Source organism: Bombus fervidus, chromosome 7, assembly GCF_041682495.2.
Source record: "Bombus fervidus isolate BK054 chromosome 7, iyBomFerv1, whole genome shotgun sequence".
Taxonomy (NCBI): domain Eukaryota; kingdom Metazoa; phylum Arthropoda; class Insecta; order Hymenoptera; family Apidae; genus Bombus; species Bombus fervidus.
In genome coordinates this window covers 16,178,740-16,198,889 of record NC_091523.1, presented here as the reverse complement: position 1 = coordinate 16,198,889, position 20,150 = coordinate 16,178,740, and the positions used below count along the sequence as shown (strand labels likewise).

The following is a 20,150-nucleotide window of genomic DNA, read 5'->3' as shown; positions in this document are numbered from 1 at the left end:
TTTGTTTCTATTTATCTTCGCTCGATGTAATTCGAAGAGCAGCGGTTATTTATGTGCTGTGATTTACGAATGCAAAATGACGGGGTTATCGTTCGAGTCATGCAATTATTATTTTTTTTCTTTTTAAACATCTTTGACGAATACTGTTACGAGAAGCATTAGTTACGTTTGGAGATTTGTCGTGAAATTATATATCGGATTTGCGTTTGAAATGCGCGTGGCAGTGGTGGGCGCCGGTGTGATCGGCATGACAAGTGCGTTCGCGGTGAAAAGCAGTTTTCCACAATTCGAGGTGCAGATATTTTCGGATAAATTTTCACCAGCTACTACCGGCGACGGAAGTGCCGGTTTATGGTGTCCTTATCTTCTCGGAAACACTCCTTGTGACAAAATATCGTGAGTATTTAGTATTTCGAGCTACCGAGAGCTATCTCTAGCTGGAAAAGTGAACTATGCACGTAACTCGAATGCCATTATGTTAAAATTCATTGTGACGAAATCAAAGAGAAAGGATCGGTGAAGTTTAATCCTCGGCGAAACAGCGAAGGTTCGCTTATGCGAATATTTTACGCTTATTACTCCTCAAGTTACATTTTATTTTTATTTTTTAATTCAGTTATCACGCAGAGGTGAACAGCCTTTTTTAGTTGACTGTGTTCACTCAATTGCTATAAAATAAAGCGTTCAACGATCGTGACAACAATGATCCAGCCTTCGCTCACGAGGATTAAGCTCAATTTATATTCGCTTTATAACTGCACTATACGCTAACAGACAATGGAGTGAAATCACGTACCGATGGTTGGAAAACTTTTGGAAAGCGGGCTTAGCTTCTGAAATAGGACTCTCCTTGATACCGATATACCGCGTTACCAGGAATCCCGATGGTTTCTCCGATTTAACCTGGACGAAAATAGTGTACGGTGCGTACGAACTAAATCCCAGTGAATTGGAGAAACTAAACGCAGAGTGGAATGCCAATTATAAGTACGCTATCAACGGAATTCACTTGCAATATTTAATTTCGCGTCATTGTAATTAATTCGTGTCACGAATTATAGACACGGATGGATGTTCCTGACATATACGTGCGAGCCAGTTAGATTGTTGCCTTGGTTGATGGAACGATTCCTCCAAATAGATGGAAAACTACGAAACAAGAAAATTCACACGTTCGACGAACTAATCGACGATGGATACGATTTAATAATAAATTGTAGCGGCCTCGGTGCACACGAACTCGTGGGTGATAACGCCGTTAAGTCCATCAGAGGTCAAGTTGCTAGGGTTGGTAGTTTTAGAGATTGATATAGCACGGTATGAGATTTCTTTACGCATTGTATCGTTTAAGGTGACGGCATCCTGGGTAATGCACGGGTTATTGGTAGACGACGACGATGGGAATTACATAATACCGAAGTATATTATATTATTATTATATATTTCAATCGTACGATTTAATTTAATTTTGTATTTATTTATGTATAATGTTGAAATTTCTTTTTCGAAAGCATCGACAGTGTAGTGTTGGGTGGTACGCACCAAGAGAACGATTTCGACTGCACACCACGAAAAGAAGACTCAGAATTCATTTATACCGGATGTGTGCGCATTTTACCTGCTCTCAAAGTATAGCTTTCTTAAAATTTTCAATTAAATCGAACACGTAATGACAATTAATTATTAATCGTCTTTCTTTGAAAGGGAGCTGAAATAGCGAAGGAGTGGGTTGGCCTGAGACCTGGAAGATACCAAGTTCGTATTGAAGCTGAAGTTTGCGGATCTTCTCAAGGCAGACGAGTTACGGTATCGAAAACAAAGCTAGACGAACGTGAAACGTATTAAGTTTTCGATCAATTGAAACTGATGCGAACCTTTGCAGGTAATACACAATTACGGACACGGAGGGAGCGGCGTGACGTTATGCTGGGGCTGTGCTTTGAACGTTGTGAACATCGTAGAGAATATGACGAGTTTGAAATCGAATCTGTAAAGTCTTAGATAAGCGAAAGATAATAAAAGATCTTTTTCCAAAGAATATGCCACGTTTGTTACGTTAGACAAGCCTGCGCGTGCTCGTGATAATCGTACGGCTGACAACGCTGTTTCATACATATGTAGCAAGTTTCCGTGATCCCTTTTGCGACTGCACGAACTTTGTAAAGCAACGTTGCGCCGTAATTAAAGTAACGAAAAGTTTCTCGAGCAAAGGTTTAACACGAGCTGCACCGCCAGTAACCGTCGATTAACCCGCATTGTCGCCATGCATTTTGCTTGAAAAGTCTTGCACCGTTTAAATTGAAATTAGGATACGAGGCTGCCTTCTTGCCTCGAGAAATGGAAAAACAATTGAGGCGAGGTGCGATGCGTGAAACGAGACGATCTATTTTGGAAAGGGCGTTTCTGTAAATAGCATCGAATTTCGGTTTCTTGTACGTCAATAAATTGATCACAGTCGAATACCTTTTTCACCGAGGATATTATTAGTTTCTCGTTTGTCTAGGTGATCGGTCCCGCGTACGGAATAAAATTGACGGATCGAAGTATAATGCAGGTCTGGCTCGACATATGATCAAATTAAAGCCATGCGACGACAGTTCGTTTAGAATAATGCGATACGCCGGTCATGAACCTCATCGAACGCAGCAACAAACGTCCTTTGATGGTGGAGCGCGAGATCGAAGCCGGTGATACGAAGAAGAGTTACCCGATAAACAACGAGATCACCAGTGAATCTGATTCCAGTGCCGAAGTGCGATCATGTAAAACAGTGTATAGAAACCGATGCAAGAAACTCGTGGTATCTGATACTTCGTTTAACGTTCTTCCATCTATCGATTCGACTAAAAATGATCGGGAACCGATTGCTTCTAAATGTTTCGCTTATAAAAAAGACGACAAAGGTATTTGTTCCTAAGCTTGCGCTTCGTGCAAACAGTTCCATTTATGCACGCAATGTTGCAGCTGATTTGTCGTTCGTGGAGACCGACGTGGAGTCGCGCAAGGAAGGAACTTCGATCAAGGCGAAGAAAAAGAAAAAACGGAGGTACAGTAGCTCGTTATCAAAGAAATCGAAAATATCATTCTTCGCTTTCCTCTTTGTTTTCTCGTATTCGTTAGATATTTACGATTACAGATACTTGACGATATGCACGAGTAATTGCAAATACGACGCGGTGAGACGAGTGGCGGCTCGTTTCGGGATGAAAGAAGTTACCGAGGATAGCAGCTGGAACCTTTACTGGACAGACTTGAGCGTGAGCGTGGAACGAGCGAAAGATATGAAAAGATATCAGAAGGTGAATCATTTTCCAGGAATGACAGAAATCTGTAGAAAGGATTTGCTTGCTCGTAACTTGAATCGTATGCTGAGGCTTTTTCCAAAGGACTACAATTTCTTCCCCAAGACGTGGTGTTTTCCCGCAGAGTAAGAACGTTCTGTCCTTTATCGAAGTAATCGATAGTATCATTAGAGAAGATTTACGTTATCTGTCGATCAAAACGTCTAGCCACGGAGAGGCGATAGCCTATGCTAAATTGAGACGCTCCAAAACTTTCATCATCAAGCCTGACACAGGCTGTCAAGGGCGCGGCATTTATTTGACAAAAAACTTAAAAGATGTTAAACCCAGCGAGCGAATGATCTGCCAGGTTTACGTGGCTAGGGTATGCATTTTCAACTTTAATCGTTCGTTTCTACTCTTCTTTTGGTGAAGATCATTCGTGTCTGTAGCCCTTCCTGGTGGACGGCTACAAATTCGATCTTCGTATCTACGCGTTGCTCACCTCGTGCGATCCCCTTAGGATTTACGTCTACAACGACGGTCTTGCGAGGTATATACTCACCATTTTGCTTTTGATTAACTCTTGACCTTTGCGAGAGCAGACGCACGATCGGAAAGAGTGCGCAATGACTAAATTCGAGTTATTTATTCTTTACCGTGTCGCGTTTCAGGTTCGCCACGAGCAGATACAAGGAACCAACCGGTCACAACACGTCCAACGTGTTTATGCACCTAACGAATTACGCTGTCAATAAGCACAGCCGAATGTATGTAATCGACGATGAAATCGGTAGCAAAAGGTTGGTGGTATGTTCTCGTTTCGTTCAATCCCCTTCAAAATGACGAGAATCTTTCGTATGCAGGAAAATATCCACTCTGAACAAGTGGTTCAAGATGAAAGACGTCGACGTGGATGAGCTATGGCGTAAGATCGATGAGATTATTATAAAAACGATTTTGGCAGCACATCCTGTTCTGAAGCACAGTTATCACACGTGTTTTCCAACGCACGATAAGACCTACGCGTGCTTCGAGCTACTGGGCTTTGATGTATTGCTCGATTGGAAGTTGAAACCATATCTTTTGGAGGTAACGATCGAGATCTTAATTTTAATAACGTACCAAATACGTAGGCGCGTAGTATATGCACGCACACACTTTTCGTGCTTATGGGAAAAAATATACTTCAGGTAAATCACTCGCCGAGTTTTCATACGGACGCGCAAATCGATAAGGATGTGAAGGAAGGTCTGCTGATGAGTACGTTCGAAATGTTAAATTTACAGCAATGCGACAAGAAGAAAATTATCGAAGAAGATAGAAAGCGAGTTAGGGATAGATTGCTTCAGGGAATAAACACAAAGGACGGCAGGTAAATTAGTGGAAATGTTCTCGTACCATAACTTGTTTCTGGATGAAGGGATAATTCGGATCGTGAATTCGGTGCAGTACGAATGATTCGACGGTCGGCACAACGAAGCTCGACAAACCGGAGGAAGACCTGCAGAAGCAATTTAAATGGGAGGACGAGCATATGGGCAATTTCCGCAGAATCTATCCGTGTTGTAACGGTGAAAGGTACGAGCCATTCTTTAAACAAAGCAGCATTTCCGTGTATCAAGATACCGCGGCATCCAGAGCTCGGGAAGAAGCGTCGAGGATTCAAAAGGAGGAAAACGAGGTGTTTCATCAGTTTACGTAAAAGTATATTTAACGAACAGCTCGATTCTTGTTCGTACGAAAAGCGCTCATAAAAGCGAATTTTATCGATAGATGAAGATAAAGGAACAAGAAAGCAAGAAGATTTCTGGCAAATGGAGCGATTCGAAATTGCATTCAGAGAGTCCAAAGGTAACGCAGAAGTGTACAACGACGCACGATCAGGATAGGAACAAGAGCGCGAATGTATCGAGAAGGAATTCTTCCCATTCGAATGTCGGTTTTTCAAAATAACTAAGCGTTGTAAAGCATTGAATTTTAACGAAACGATTTTCCAAACGTATGTATAGACAAAGAAGCAGGCAATTTCGGCTACCAATACTTCACACTCGTTCGAGCCAGAGATCATTTGCGAATCTGAGGAAAGAGAACGCGTTACGGCATTGGCTCAACGAGATTTCCTGATCAAGAGTTACGGAATGTTGGAGCAAATCTATATGGCAATGAAGAAGAACGGCACGTTGCGAGCTATCGACGAGAAGAAGTACGGATTGTATGGAAAACTCGGGTATGCGGATAATGCGAGCAAGAGCGCGTCTATTTGTAGGCACAAGTGTCATCTTCATCAACATTCTGGAATGGAAACTAGATACGAACCGTGGACGAGTCAGTCGCCGCAATTTTGCCTGAAAGCAAGTAAAGTAGATAATGTTCCATGAAATTAATTACTTATTATTTGTAAATTTATATAAATATGTTTTGTTTGTTTTCCATAGGGTAAAGTGCTGGATGATAATTTTCTATTTACGAGTTTAAAAGATAAGAAATTATTATGTGCGAGGTGAGGTATACGTTTGAGTGTCACGAGTACAAAGTACAAAAGCAGTTTCTTCGAATTACAGATTTCAAAGTAACTTGTAACGAGGTGCCGGTTTATATTCGGCCGAGGATACCGGAGAAATTTTGGATGGATAATCTAAATTCGAACGATCAAAACTGTCGAATAACGAAGGCCCACGTGGCCCGTACCTTATCGAATATCGTGCGCCTTCATACACTTGAAAAACGTGGAGAGTTCAACTCGTCGAAATTTTAACAAGTATACGTCGCGATTCATGAATTCAAAAACACAATGAGATTAGATATAAATTTGAAAACGTTTGTATTTTACAATTACTTTTTTAAGCAATCTCTAACGAGTGATTTGTTAATATCAAACTGTATACTTCATGTTAAAGGAAACAGATTCCCCATATTTAAAAATAATAATTAGTCCAAAGACTAATACGTTAAACTATGAAAATAAATTGTTAATTTGAATCACTTCAAAAAAGAGGGATTATTGTAAACTTTAACTATGTTTCGATTAACGGATGGCGTTTCGCAAGATATATACAAGAATAATTTAAAAATCAACATATATGGATTTGTTATTTAAAGTGACATATAAATATGTACACACACACGCGCGCGAACATACACACATACACACACACAATGATTGAACATATACACGCTTCGGAAATCGAAATTTTCATCGCACATCTTGATTGTGTATCCTAATAATGACATACGTATATACATGTAACGTGCCTGCAATATGTATAATGATGTTTATCGTTGATGCGACATACATACACGCTATACACACATGCATCTGTGATGTATGCGTATATGTATGTCAGCATTCACATGATAAAAAATAATCTATGAACAATTTTGGCGTGTATACCTTTCGATCATAATAACACGTAGACATTTCTTTTTCTATTAACGTGACACATTGTTGTCTTGTTTTTGTATGCCTTGCATTGTTTCTTTTTTTAATTTTTTCCGTTTTCAATAGTTTCTTTTCTCTTTTTTTTTTTTTTTATCAATGGAACCACAGCTTTCAATTAAAAATCAACGATCGATTCGTCGCGGCACGTTTCTTGAACGCTTGTTCAAGATACAGGAGCGTTAAGATTAATAATGAATGAAAATTCAATTACTAATATTAGATATTGATCTTGTACAAAGTAATAATACAATAATCATCATAATAGTACTTAATTGATAATAGTCCAGAATAACAGTAATAATAATAATAATAATAATAATAATAATAATAATAATAATAATAATAATAAGGTGCTGCATTCAAATCGCGTGTTCAAACGCTCAGGTTTTCCTTAAAACTCAAATAATAATAATAATAATCGAGTCCTTAATTTAGACGTAAAGTGATTGTCTAGGGAAGGAATAGGAACCATTACCTTCCCCCTATCGTCATTACATGCATCTCGGCAAAAATAAAAAATGACCCGATGAACGCATATAATGCATTCTTGGTTCGATTTAACACGATACAGAAGATATTTACAAATCTGATACAATAAATTGATAAGTATAATCATTATACTCGCATTTTATATCGTTCTTTTACTATCGCTTACCTTCGAAAGAGTGTAAATGATCTATGTACATAAATGAATACATATAAATTCGATAAAATTTTACAAATGTTTAAAGAACAACGAAAGATTCGAATATTTGGATAGTTGTCTAATATCGTATTACATAAGCGGTGCCTATTTTCGTGAAATCGTCGATATACAAATCGCTACGCTTTGAGTGTTATGAGAACGTCTCGGTTTTGATGGTAAGATAAAAGGCTGAAAAACAACGAGGTGACAGAATTTGAAGGTAGTATAATGAGACAAACATTCAGACACATAAGAAATGCATTTGCTTTGAACAAATTGTACAGGGATTAAGCTACCGTTAAACATAAGTTAAAGAACTTTTTCTTCCCATTTAGACATAAGGTTTCGTTCTTAGGCGTGCGTCATGTTCAGTGATCGCATAACGGTTTCGTTCGCAAACGATACAACTTACGTAAATTACCTCTGAAAAATAGAGCAGCTACTAGTAGTTACTTAAATTACGATTCATTCGTTTGTACTAGAAAACCATTATCTTTGATCCTTCAAATACCTAGCATCGTTCTCGATTACATGCCCCTATCCCCTCTCAATTGCCACGTCAAATAATATTTCTCTTCTCGTTATTCGCTTAATCCTCTGCATTCCCATATATAATTTTTCGTAATAGAGAGAAAAAAAAAAAAAAAAAAAAGTAACGTCAACGCGCGAGATCTTCAGCGTGCCCCCCTCCCCCTCCCCTCGTCACTCGTTCCGTCATAACATGACAAAATATAGGATGAAGATATGTGAAGATGGTATTCTATTCGTTGTAATACTAATATGAGCATTATGTAGTTATAGGATCCTGTGTACATTACTCATGTATAATATTTGTTAAAAAGGATTATAATAAAACAAGCTTAAAGCGTGGATTATACGGAGAGAAACTCGAGAGTTAAAGTTTAAAAGAATAACTAATTAACTCTGTCGTGTATTAGAGATACTAGTTAATCTAAAATACTTTAGAGGTCTTCAAAGTCAGTCCTCCGTATAACGCAGGCGTCAAGTAGTAAAATGATAATTGGCTATACTTATTTATATATATATATAATATAATATATATATATATATTTATATATATATATAAATAAAACTGTCAATACGATCCGTGGACTTGTTAATTTTACATTAGTTGCCGACGGAATTCAGTTATTCCTTTCCTTTTGCATTACATTAATCATTCACGTCGATAATATATTCAGTTCTTTTTCAATATACTATTATATTAGTACTGACACCAAATGTCTGTGGCAGATATAACAATAAACCTTAACTTGACGAAGAAGAGCGTGAATGTAATATATGTATGCGTGTTCATATGTGTGCACAAATTTATTACTGCAACTAAATACGAGACTTCATTCGATATATATATACGAAGTATCTTGAGTTTAATTCATATTTGTACGAATTTTCTCTTAAGTTACGGCAATTATTGCATCAAGAAAAGACGGATTTGCAGAAAACATAAATGCATCACATATTTTTGACATCATGCTTATCGTTATAATTCAATAGCATTGATCTTTCCACATTTTATTCCGTAAGGTTCGTTTACACGGTAATCATTCCTGCATTCCCTGAACACCAAAGTTTCTTATGAATCTGAGTCTTTATGTTTCTGCTTAAATGAACATACGTGATTTGTTCATCGCATGATCTTATATATAATACAGAAAGACCCTGCAAATTATCCATCGAACGAATTCGTGCTGTTTCTTTGTCAAGGTATATGAAGAACCATACAGGTAAAAAATTCATCATTAATACGTGCCAAATTAAACCTCAGCATAAACCATGGCAAGAAACAAGACATGATCTCTGATGGAAAAAAAGAAGTTCGACTTGTCAAGTCTCCTTTCTCATCGCGTAAACCGTTGATTGATCTTTGTAAACAGATAGAAATATTCTTTATACATGCTGTGTTAAAACTTCTCATTAGTGTTGATTCTATTTACATTTTGAATATATTCTAAACTATAACGCTAAAGTAGCTCGAAAATATATAACTGACCATGGTTTATACCAAAATATTTGAAATATAAAAATACAAGAACCGCAGCACTTTTATTTGTAACATTTGGGAGCAAAAAACGACGTTTGAGAATAACGTATGCTTGAAGGTATTAGCAATACTTATTCTTCTCTGTACGTAGCACACCATTGTCAAACGCGTTTTTTGGAAACCTAAAATAATTCGGTAATATCTCAATTGTACGAACGGGTTTATAGAAATTTTTTGTTGTTCTGGTACTTGAAGACAGACATGAACATTTATAATCGCGTTATGAGAACAATTTACATCGCTTGCAATTCATATTACTCTGTTCTTAAATAGTTGCTAGATGTGCATTTGCAATATCTCTTTCTTTTTAAATACCACTTTAATCCTTAATCAACGTAACGAGCCTGATGATAAATGACAATGACATAACTAGAAATAATCGATGAAGTAATACACGTTGTTAATTATTTTTGAATATCAATTATAATTTAGCAGGAACGTTCACCCAAAGCTAAATAAAGTAAACAGAATATATGTATTTGTTTCATTTGCTACTAATATGCAGTTCCAGCAATTTTCGCTGTTTATCACATATATATACGTACATATCTTTCTATTTCATGTATATAGGGTTGCGTATCTATATACATTTTATATGATTAGAGATAGAGAAAATATTTTACAAGACAAAATTAGATGGTGTTACGCATAATCATTGAGGCACAAAATACGTAAAAGTACTGTAGCAATATAGAACAGATAGCAATATTTAATTTTGTTCTCTGATAAATTGTTCTATCTCTACTTGTTTTAAAGAAATGGTTTCGTTTAGTTGCATGATGCATTTTGTATAATTATTCTTTAATTTTTTATCAAATGCAATTAAGAATAACTGATCAAACGAAGTTCACCAATGACTGTACACTTTTTAATACCTATAAATCTTTTTAAAATTTTTATGCTTTCTGGACTCCGATTTCATTTATACCTGACGGTATGTTGATTGAAAACGGGTCAGCGATATCAAAAGTTAAAAGATAAATTACTTTGTAAACAGACTTGTCAGTAAACAGACTTAAAAATTAATATAACTTTTGAACATATGTCGCTTTTGCCATCTCATTCACCAATACGACTCATAGCAATACCCTAATATTTCAACAAGTTAAAGCTAAGATATTAACAAACAGCGCATGTTTATATTATATGCACGATTTTGCTCGTGCATCAGTGTATGTTGTATGTGTTTATGTGTGTGCAATTACACGCGCACGTGTGCGTGTAGAAGGTGTAAACGCTAACAAAGAGTCACTCGTGTGTCGCATATACGACGAGTCAAGAAGTGTTATGGTTTAAATTTAACCAAAGGTATATTTTTCGATTGCAAACACTTATCACACACCCATTCGGCATAAACTTCTGCCGTTAATAATTGATAGGCAGTTTCCGATAATCCTGTGCATCCCCTAAAACAAACTCTTACATGCTAAGTATAATGCTTTTTTATGTGATAATATATAAAGAAAGAACATAATTTTTTACGTACCTGTGGAACCAAAAATTACAACCGGACTCACAAAGGATCGCTTGATCGTTATCATGCACTTCTTTGTGACACACTCCACAAGGATAAATAGGTGGAGCATTAGGATTTTGTGGATTAAACACCATTGGCTGATCTGGAGGATATATCTGTAATATTAGAACGATATACATTTAGATGCCAACATCTTAAATTTATGACGCAATTGTACGATGATATTGATAAATTAATCTACCTTTCCTGCAGAAACTGGCATTGGTTTCGGTCCCATCCCTGGCGGACCTTGAAAACCATGAGGTGGCATGGAACCTCCCATGTTAATAGGATGCCCCATTGGCGGACCTCCGCCTATATTACTAGACATTGTACCCATTGGACCAGCTATGTGACTCATTTGATTATGATGATTAATACTCATATTAGACATGTTATTCATTGGTGGCCCACCCATATTCATATTATTTATTTGATTTGGACCACTCATATTCATATTATTGGATACCATTGAGCTCATGGTAGTCATGGGTCCATTCATGGGCCTTCCTAAGTTATTAAGATTATTTCCCATATGATTCGGATGTGGTTGAGATCCGTTGTGTCCAAGTGGACTGTTTACACTGTTCATAGACGGCCCGTTCAGTGGGCTATTGGGTGGTATATGGCTATTAATATTGTTCATATTCATTGGTCCATTAGGCATATGATTTGATCCCCCCATTGTATTCATAGGAGATCCCAGTGGACCACCCATAGGACTTCCCATACTGTGTCCCATGTTATTCATTGGACTACCCATTGGGCCACTGTTCATATTATTCATTGGACTGCCCATAGGTGGGCCGCTAAGTTGAGAATTACCCATGTGACTCATATTCATATGATTGTTCATGGTATTCATTGGACCAGGTGGCATGCTGGGGCCCATATTATTCATCGGACTCATACCACCTATCGGTGCATGATTCATAGGAGACATCGCTCCCATGTGATTCATGTGATTTGTCATGGGCGAATTTCCCATTGGACTCATACTACCCATATTGTGAGGCATCATAGGACTCATTCCACCTATAGAAGTTAAAGGGCTCATGCCTCTCATAGGTGGTCCACTTATATGATGTGGGTGATGGGGATGCATATGAGGCGGTCCACCATGCATCATTGGCGTTTGCGTGGTTTGCGGCGGTGTATCATCAAAAGGGTTACTTGCTACTATTGTGTCTCCATAGCCAGTTAAAGGTGGAGGTAGTAAATCCTGAAAATATTTTTATGGTATAATAAAATGACGAACTATAACGATTATTAATGGTACGCTGATCGATTACAGCGTAAAAAGTTACCTGCACTATTGGAGGTTGTTGCGGAGATGGCTGAGCAACATTTGCGTTTGTACGTCGTTTCTTTTTTGGATTGGCACCAGACGGTGGCGGTGGTGGAGGATGAGGGTGAGCAGAAGATTCAGGATGTGGGCCACCAGGACCCATATTCACACCCATACCCATACCTCCCAAAGGCATCCTTGCAAAGGGTGGCATGCCTGCAATATTGTGGCTCATCTCCCTCGTTGGCTTGCCTTATTTTAACATGCCTTATCAGCACCACAATAGATTTTGATGATAAGTCTTTACTACTGCTCCACTAGTATTTTTAATTAAAGAAATACTATGTTTTATTTTATGTTTTACAATTATGTTTTACAAGTATGTATTACACTTAGAATATATATCGTTTATGTCAAGAACGCTTAGTTTCTCAATTCATGAAAGATCAAAATCTGTGCAATTGTTAATTGAGATAAATTATAAAGTAAATTATAAAATAAATACTTATACGTGACATTATTTGAATATAATATAAATCTAACTGAAATTTCAACACCTACATCCATTATGTTGTAATTTAATTCAATGGGTAATTTTATGTAATTTAATGGTTCTTGTAATTTAATGGATATAGTATGCACGCATTTCATTGTTATGTCTTGACGGTATATTTATAATCTTACATTCTTAAGTGTATACATTAAGGTAAATACATGTATAATTGCAAGTTGCTATACTTTGTATATTGGTATAAATACAGAATATTTCAATATGTTTTGTTTAAATGACCATCGTTCGAATAAAAATAATACACGACATTAAACGACAACGCGTTTAAAGCGATAAAAGTAATGTAAAAAAAATAGACAATCTTTTAAAAAGAAAACAAAATAAAATCCGCCGATGCCAGTTTCTCAGGCCAACCTAACCTACACATTTTTCTAAATCATTTAGTACGTTTAGCAATACATAAGAGATGTGCGGTCGAAAATAAACGGCAGCTGTAAAGAATAAAAATAATTCGCACATTTACCAACGCATTATATTCGGCAAGATATCGTTGTATACATGGCTTTCCCGTTTTTTCGGCAGGACCAACACCATTGAATTATGTCGTGCGCCTAGCTAGCTTCAACGGCTGAATCCGCGCAGTTTCTCGTTTTTAATGGTTCTTCTTCACCAGTCACATATTTTACGCTAGCACGAATATATTTCACATTCACGAACATACAGAAGGAGTACGGTAAACACTGGCGAGATGTCAGAAGTATATGGAGCAAGGAAGCGCACGCCAATGTTTCAGGTAGCCATTGTCGCGTTACGCGTGTCCCTGTAGTTGTATTGTTCGCATAAGAATATTGCACAGTGTATTCCGCAGATGGCGGTACTAGCTGCATTCCTGAAACATCAAGACAATCAACGTATTAAGGCAGCTTCGTATTATCGCGAAGCTTTCTTTTAATCTATCAAAGAAACTGTATTGGTTATTAACACCGGTGAATACTAGTTGCACGGATCGAATGCACGAATGTTTCTTTCGAAATCGTCCCGCGTTCAATCGTATTGAAGGTGTTTTTAACCAAAGAAAATTTATTTCCCAAGAAATGTGAATTTTACAAAAATGAATCGTTCGGTCGTAATTTTGTCGTGCTGAGTACACGCACGTTGTATGATAGAACAAATAGGATGAATATGAAGAAAAAGCTTCTGTGATTAACTTCTGAGCGAAACGTTCGCAGTTCAAGACAGAAGTTTGAGAACAGAAGGAAGTTCCTTCAAGATGGAGCAGTTTAGTATAAAACATACGTTACTTTGACGACGCTATTACTTGTGCTTGAAATTCTCCTTCTCTTCTTCTCCCTTTCTCTCTCTTTCTCTCTCTCTCTCTCTCTCCCTTTCTCACACGGCAGTTTCACGCGTTATATCTTCCATTCGCATTAGGATCCAGGAGTTGTCCCTGTAACCTCAGAGTAGGGCCTGTACACGTCACTTTAATTATTTGAGTTACATTAGCAAGTTAGTGGGGTTTAACAACTGGAAAATGGGTTTCGCGCATATCTACCGCGGACAGTTGCTTCGTAGTTACTCGTAATATAGTACACGAAACTGCAATAAAAATATCTTATCTTTCTTGAATTTTATTTCGGTAAGAATTCATATGGACAAACTGGATGAACCGCGTCATGATTAACACGGAGAACGGTAAATCACTGTCAACTAAGTAAAAGTGAAACTCAAGTATCATTTAGAACCGAGAGTTTCTCTTTGTACTCTAACATATTCCCGCGTATTGTTCATGAACGTTAAGCAGGATATACATATGTATATGTGACTCTTGATAAAAAGAAGCGTAAGTCTTTATCGATGTCTTAAGTAGGGCGCCATTAATCATTTATTATAATGATATACATACTAGTAATAGTATAATCTTATAATATTAAAAAATATATCGATCGTTTTATTATTTTCTATAATAATCTAATATTAATAGTTTATTATATGTTTATAATTGTTTAACCATTTAAGATATATCTCGAGCCAGGAACGGTGTTATTTATTAGAAGCGATCGGAGGAATATCGATCATGAGTCCAGGACAAGAAGGATCGTGACAGTTCTCGTGAGAAAAATGCAGAGAAAACGTTGAAAGAAGAATGGTAGGATTACAAAGCAAAAGAAAATAGAAAATACAAAAGAAAAGGGAAAGGACGAAGGACAAAGGATCGAAGATCAGATGGTCAGATGAAGAACAATGTAAATGGATTCCACAAATAGCCGCATTTGCCAAACAAATACGGCACGCCAATCAATCTGCCGTGCGCAGACGCGTGTGCTGAATAAGTACGAGCGATTATATTTTCGCGAATTATAGAGAACCGTAGTTACCGATGAACATTTTATCGAAAGAACGCATCGAAACGTCTTAGTCGTGATCAGACCTTTCGATGTTTTGCTCGCATGTTCGTGCTCCACCTCTATTGCGATTCACCTCTTTCTCATTACGAAGTACTTACACCGCCATTCATAAATACTCCAATAGCATGATCGATTTGTAGTAAGAGCGTGCAATTTTTATTACGTTCTTTATGGAGTCGTTATACCGCATGTTTAAATTATCCTTTAAAAAACACAGTAACAATACATTTTACTACTTTTTATTACATAAATCAACGTCAATATATATATATATAAGGCTATAAGGCTATAAGGAATAAAAGAATGCACTTTTGTAATTAAAATTATACTTGTAATAGCATTTATAATTTTATGTATATTTTATCAAAAATGAGCAGATGTGCAGATACTTTTGAACACCAGTATACACATCGTTTTCCTTGGAATGTTCACGATCGCGAACTTCGTCACGCGTCGCGTAATGCATGAAAACATCCTAATAGAAATCATCCTTGACCCAATGCTCTCTCACTCGTCGAGACCCAATTTTATTATTATCGTAGAAGATTTACATCGTATGTTTCTCACCTCGCGTCGGCAAGATGATTTGAATCGGTGATACGAGTTGTTCAGATTTCTATCAATTTTAGAATCTATCGTATATTTCAAGGAATAAACGGAATCCGTTGGTTGATCGGCTAAGTGCATCGAATACAAAGATCGGTATCGAACGGATATTTCGACGGAGCAATTTTTGTCCATCGCGTTAGAGGTCCGGCAATAAAGTGGGAGCGCGATCGAGCGAAATTACAGTGGCGATTGTTCAAACTGACAGGTACAAGGCGAGCATTGCGGCTTGATGCGGGGCCGATTTTTACGCGTCATCGTTCCGTGTCAGTGTCCATACTATCCATCGTCCTTGTTCAATTGCGTTTCTGAAAGCATAGTAAAAATTTTTTTTTCCACGCGTGATTTCGTTCAATGTCACTAGAGAAAATTGCAAAGAATCAAAATCGCTTGCGCCGTGATCGTAACCAGTTTATGCTCGATGTTAATTAGTTTTTCGTCGCTTATAACTTGTAACAGTTATACGCTTGTTTTCTCGAGATCGACGACTATAAATAAGCGAGTTGCTTCCAGGAAACCAGCGTCCTGTCGTTTATTCAGCGTCACAGAGATTCAGACTTTTCCTACTTTCTCTCGCAGGCCAGCAGTTAGTGTATATGCGCGTGTTCGACGGACCGTGACGCGTTCCAGCATACTTTCATCTTGGGATTTCTACTTTGGCAATGTTTGATATTGCGTCAAAAACGTCCAATCAAAGCATCCAGCTGAGAGACGAGGCTGACGTGGTTCTACGTTTGACACCAATCGCTGTTCTCCACGGTTTCTGGAGCCACTCGCGTGCACGCGAATTTTTTAAATAATAATTGGAACCGTGACAGACGGAAAATGAAAGAACGTTTTACTTTAATAATAATACACATTTTGCTTTTGATATTTGATGTAACGCGCTCGCACTCGTGCGCGTGCTATATATACATACGTATTTGTCATAAATGCATACATAAATATCTGCAGTCTAGTTATGATATATATATATAAAGCAAAAATTGACGTACAAAATATGAAATAAAACTTTGATAATATCGCTGGGGAATTCGCGTCTACTATGATCGTAGCTTTATTCTATCAACGGCGCTCGCTCCGTTTCGTTGAACTGATCAGTGACCGGGGACATATAGCATCAGAAAATTTTCACGCGCCATCGCCAACCGACCTAGATATGTGCTCGATTTTAAGCTCCAGGCTTCGTGAAATTTATTAAACACGCTTGCATTATCGACTTTCTTTATTCTCGTCGCTTAATAATAATTGGAAAATTAGGAGGTTGCCTGGAAAGTAAGGGTTTCACGCAACATTTGAGCTCGGCGACGCGGCACGTAGAGCGGTCGGACACGTTGATATTCCTGCTTATCCGCTCGAAACGAAGCGAATTCCACGCACACGCCACACTACCGTAATTTCACCTGTAACAACGACCACGAAGAGAACGACGCGCGACATTACGTCGTCGTTTCCTGCCTCGGACACGCACAGGCCACGAGAGAAAGTGAACAAACAGCGAACCGCTTAAAGTTCCCGCGATTCAAACGAAATCAACGTAATTCCAGTGGAGCAGAAGGAGAAAAGAAGGACAGTAAAACGAAAATTTATATTCATAGTCGTTCACTCGAATTTTTTCGTCGCTTTCTGCGTATACTCAATCGCGTCTTTTGTCGCGTTTACGTAAGAAAAATGTAACAGCTATTCTTAGCGTTAGCGCGTTATTTATTCGAACGATACGATTCGCTTACATTTGTTTCTCAACTGATTTGTATCTAATTTCCCTTACGAAATTCGAGCTACTTGCAAATACGAGTCAGAAGCGAAGTCGCTTGTAATTTTTTCGATACTAGTCGCTTGGTATTCCACGGTCATAGGACGAATTATGAAAAAAGATAATTTATTGCACGATGATATCGATAGATAATTCAGGAACTGTTAAGGTTATTCGATGTATGTGGAATCAAAGAAACGCGTAGGTAAATTGTAAGGTATTGAAAGGATATATATATTGTGAATATTAAAGTACAAAGTGTGGAATACGATGTAAGCTGGTCCAGATCCGCACGCAATAAAAATGTTACCCTGAGACTAAAAGAACCCTGAAACCAACGTCGCACGTGTACCGCTTATGGTCTGTCCTCGACGCATTCTTTTGTCTATGCGCTGTCGATGGCCTCGGCGCTTGAGAAAAGCAAAGACCAGATGTAGAGTTTTCTTAGAAGTGGCGATCACTTTAACAGGAACCAACAGAATTTTTGTATCTATCTAATAATTCTCTGCGTGCGATTCGCGGTTGATCAATCGGATGGCAGATTTATTTGTCAGTTAAGGATACATGGTCTGCCGGAATTGGCGAATACGCGTGTCCTCCGAAGCGACAGGGCTGCTGAATTTCGTCGTGAATTTCGGTTGGCGTTAGGTGGTGCGTGACCTCCGGAAACTTGGTACTTAACGTACGATGTCCAGCCGTTTCGGATTGCTGAATCGTTCTCACGTTTCGAACAGACCCTCGCGGAGATGACCCTTCGCGCGATTCGCGTTATCTTCTCCTCTTGAAACGCGTTCGTTTCGTTTTTTTTTTTCTTTCTCGGCGAGCGAAACGGGAACCGAAAGACTAACAGATCCATTATGATTTTAAAGTGTCTAGCGCGGAACGGCGAGATAAATTTGCCGCGGAACGAAATCAGCCAACGAGGAATCGCGATACGTGACTCCGAGGACAATGAGCCATATCAATCCTTCGTCTCTCTATTCTCCTTCGGCTGGTCGCACGGCGAATTCGTTTCGTTCGACCGATGGAATCGAATCGCCTCGAAAACGATCCGCCTATTCAAAACGGCACTCGACAACGAATCACCGAAAAGAGGAAAAAGAAGGGACGAGGCCAATGACAGAGAGGTGACTCGCAGGCATGAAAAAAGAAAAGGAGAAGAAGAAATAAAAATAGGGAAGAAAAAAGGGACGCGAGAGAGCGTGGGAGGATCGGGTGGGGGCGACGCGCGTCGACCAGAAATTCCCTCGACGCCGCAAAAGCTTCGAACCTCGATACCTCGTTCGATCGAAAGTAGATCGACGAATGAATCCTGTCCGTGTAATCTTTATCGATACAAGGCACGATCTCCCCTCCCGGTCGCTGCGTTTCGTATCGTCCTGGATCGTTTCGTATCGCTTCGTATCGCTTCGTTTCGATAACGCGTCGGACTTTCGTTGATCCGCGTTCTCTTCGTTCAGCGTCAGTTTCTCGTTGCGCTTTCCTTCTCCCTCCGACCGTCTACCTTCGGTGAACAGCTTAATCGTATTTTACGGCAGATCAGCCTGCTATTCTCTTTACTCCATTTTTTTCACACCAATTCGCCGACTGTTATCATCGTGGACAGGCGTGCACACACACGTACGATCGCGGTGCGCGGCGATGCGCCGGCTCGATCGTCCGTTAAATCCGCGGCTTTATCGGAATTTCTCTTTCTCCCCCCTGTCGTTCGCGCGACTTCGTTCCCCCGATTTTCCTAGAAAAACGAAGGTTCGATCGTTTCAAGAGCGCACCGGGCCCGGTCTTCGGCGTAAACGTTATCCAACTTGCGTCGTTTCGAAATCAGAAATAAGCATAGTCCGCGATGATCGAAGCCTTCCTCCTGGATAACGCGGAAGAAGCAAACGAGTGAGCACACTGAAAGAATATTTAGTTACAGCGCTGATGCAACCGGTTTTAACGAGCGGCATGATCGATATGGGTTTTCCTCGACGAGGATACCTCGAGTAATTAATAGCGGAGATGAAAATAAAAATGTACGACCTGGGAGAACAGACGGTTACGCGGGTCGTCGCCTATGCAAGTTTCTAGATTAAACTAAATCCATAAATCTGCACGGATGATCGAGGTCGGTCGTGGTGCAACGCTGTTAGACGTTGTTGGAAAGGTTGCGCGTGAAAGATGACGAATACTATAGGGAACGCGTAAAGTTTAAAGAAAGCAAACACGTGGGAATTGGGTTTTTTTTTCTTGCCCACGAGATAGGAAGGCGCGTGAACGCGAAGAAGGTCGAGAAAGAGGTTAAACGTTTGGGAAGAAAGCGTCGGAAAGCGGCCGCGTAGAGACGCGAGTAAAGTGGCGCGGCGAGTGACGCGATTCGAACGGCCGAGCAAAGAAAGCGCAGCGGCTTGGAAGAAGTTTAACGAGCAAAGTGCAAGAGCGAGAACGAAGGGGAGAAAAGTGCAACTTGCACGGCGCACACTCACGCACGTCTCAGCTTCCCCTACCTCGTAACCGTCTGGTACACAGAGAGGTGTCCGGAGACGGAGAACTACCGGTATATATCATCACGTCGTCGGCCGCTACACACACTTTCGTATTTATCGGGAGAAGAAGGGG

At 39.0% G+C, this 20,150-nt stretch overlaps 3 protein-coding genes across 10 annotated transcripts; 2 read left to right on the top strand and 1 right to left on the bottom strand.

Annotated features, from left to right (window-relative positions):
* Positions 1-53: 53 nt before the first annotated feature.
* LOC139989369 (D-aspartate oxidase-like) lies at positions 54-2,038 on the top strand. Its single transcript, XM_072007658.1, has 7 exons — positions 54-396; positions 775-987; positions 1,062-1,287; positions 1,352-1,419; positions 1,512-1,629; positions 1,705-1,806; positions 1,883-2,038. The coding sequence occupies exons 1-7, from the start codon at positions 212-214 to the stop codon at positions 1,991-1,993; spliced, it is 1,023 nt and encodes a 340-aa protein (XP_071863759.1). The 5' UTR covers positions 54-211; the 3' UTR covers positions 1,994-2,038.
* Positions 2,039-2,059: 21 nt separating this feature from the next.
* Positions 2,060-6,192, top strand: LOC139989365 (tubulin polyglutamylase TTLL13-like). Of its 6 annotated transcripts, none has more exons than XM_072007643.1 (14): positions 2,063-2,432; positions 2,504-2,903; positions 2,965-3,046; positions 3,137-3,427; positions 3,510-3,666; positions 3,734-3,834; positions 3,956-4,084; positions 4,148-4,373; positions 4,475-4,656; positions 4,734-4,965; positions 5,058-5,219; positions 5,294-5,644; positions 5,720-5,784; positions 5,846-6,192. In XM_072007643.1, exons 2-14 carry the CDS (start codon positions 2,627-2,629, stop codon positions 5,862-5,864), a joined length of 2,274 nt encoding a protein of 757 aa, XP_071863744.1. In that variant the 5' UTR covers positions 2,063-2,432; positions 2,504-2,626; the 3' UTR covers positions 5,865-6,192. The 6 variants fall into 6 exon arrangements, 5 of the variants coding, with proteins under 5 accessions (XP_071863748.1, XP_071863744.1, XP_071863746.1 ...); XR_011800323.1 differs by having other exon boundaries at positions 2,065-2,432; positions 5,294-5,639; XM_072007645.1 differs by having other exon boundaries at positions 2,065-2,432; positions 5,294-5,639; positions 5,720-6,192.
* A 155-nt stretch (positions 6,193-6,347) lies between these two features.
* Positions 6,348-13,631, bottom strand: Pygo (pygopus family PHD finger). 3 transcript variants are annotated; one of them, XM_072007648.1, is made up of 5 exons: positions 13,312-13,631; positions 12,297-12,594; positions 11,192-12,211; positions 10,960-11,105; positions 6,348-10,879 (listed from the first exon to the last, which is right to left on the bottom strand). In XM_072007648.1, the coding sequence occupies exons 2-5, from the start codon at positions 12,510-12,512 to the stop codon at positions 10,759-10,761; spliced, it is 1,503 nt and encodes a 500-aa protein (XP_071863749.1). In that variant the 5' UTR covers positions 12,513-12,594; positions 13,312-13,631; the 3' UTR covers positions 6,348-10,758. The 3 variants fall into 3 exon arrangements, with proteins under 3 accessions (XP_071863749.1, XP_071863750.1, XP_071863751.1); XM_072007649.1 differs by having other exon boundaries at positions 12,297-12,544; XM_072007650.1 differs by having other exon boundaries at positions 12,297-12,529.
* Positions 13,632-20,150: the final 6,519 nt, after the last annotated feature.

Coding starts and splice junctions, on each gene's coding strand:
- LOC139989369 (XM_072007658.1), top strand. CDS start 212: ATGCGCGTGGCAGTGGTGGGCGCCGGTGTGATCGGCATGACAAGTGCG. Junction 1,420..1,511: donor GGGAATTACATAATACCGAA/GTATATTATATT, acceptor CTTTTTCGAAAG/CATCGACAGTGTAGTGTTGG. Junction 1,807..1,882: donor CTCAAGGCAGACGAGTTACG/GTATCGAAAACA, acceptor GAACCTTTGCAG/GTAATACACAATTACGGACA.
- Pygo (XM_072007648.1), bottom strand. CDS start 12,512: ATGAGCCACAATATTGCAGGCATGCCACCCTTTGCAAGGATGCCTTTG. Junction 11,106..11,191: donor TGCCAGTTTCTGCAGGAAAG/GTAGATTAATTT, acceptor CTAATATTACAG/ATATATCCTCCAGATCAGCC. Junction 10,880..10,959: donor TGTAATTTTTGGTTCCACAG/GTACGTAAAAAA, acceptor AGTTTGTTTTAG/GGGATGCACAGGATTATCGG.
- LOC139989365 (XM_072007643.1), top strand. CDS start 2,627: ATGAACCTCATCGAACGCAGCAACAAACGTCCTTTGATGGTGGAGCGC. Junction 3,047..3,136: donor AAGAAAAAGAAAAAACGGAG/GTACAGTAGCTC, acceptor TTACGATTACAG/ATACTTGACGATATGCACGA. Junction 3,835..3,955: donor TACAACGACGGTCTTGCGAG/GTATATACTCAC, acceptor GTCGCGTTTCAG/GTTCGCCACGAGCAGATACA.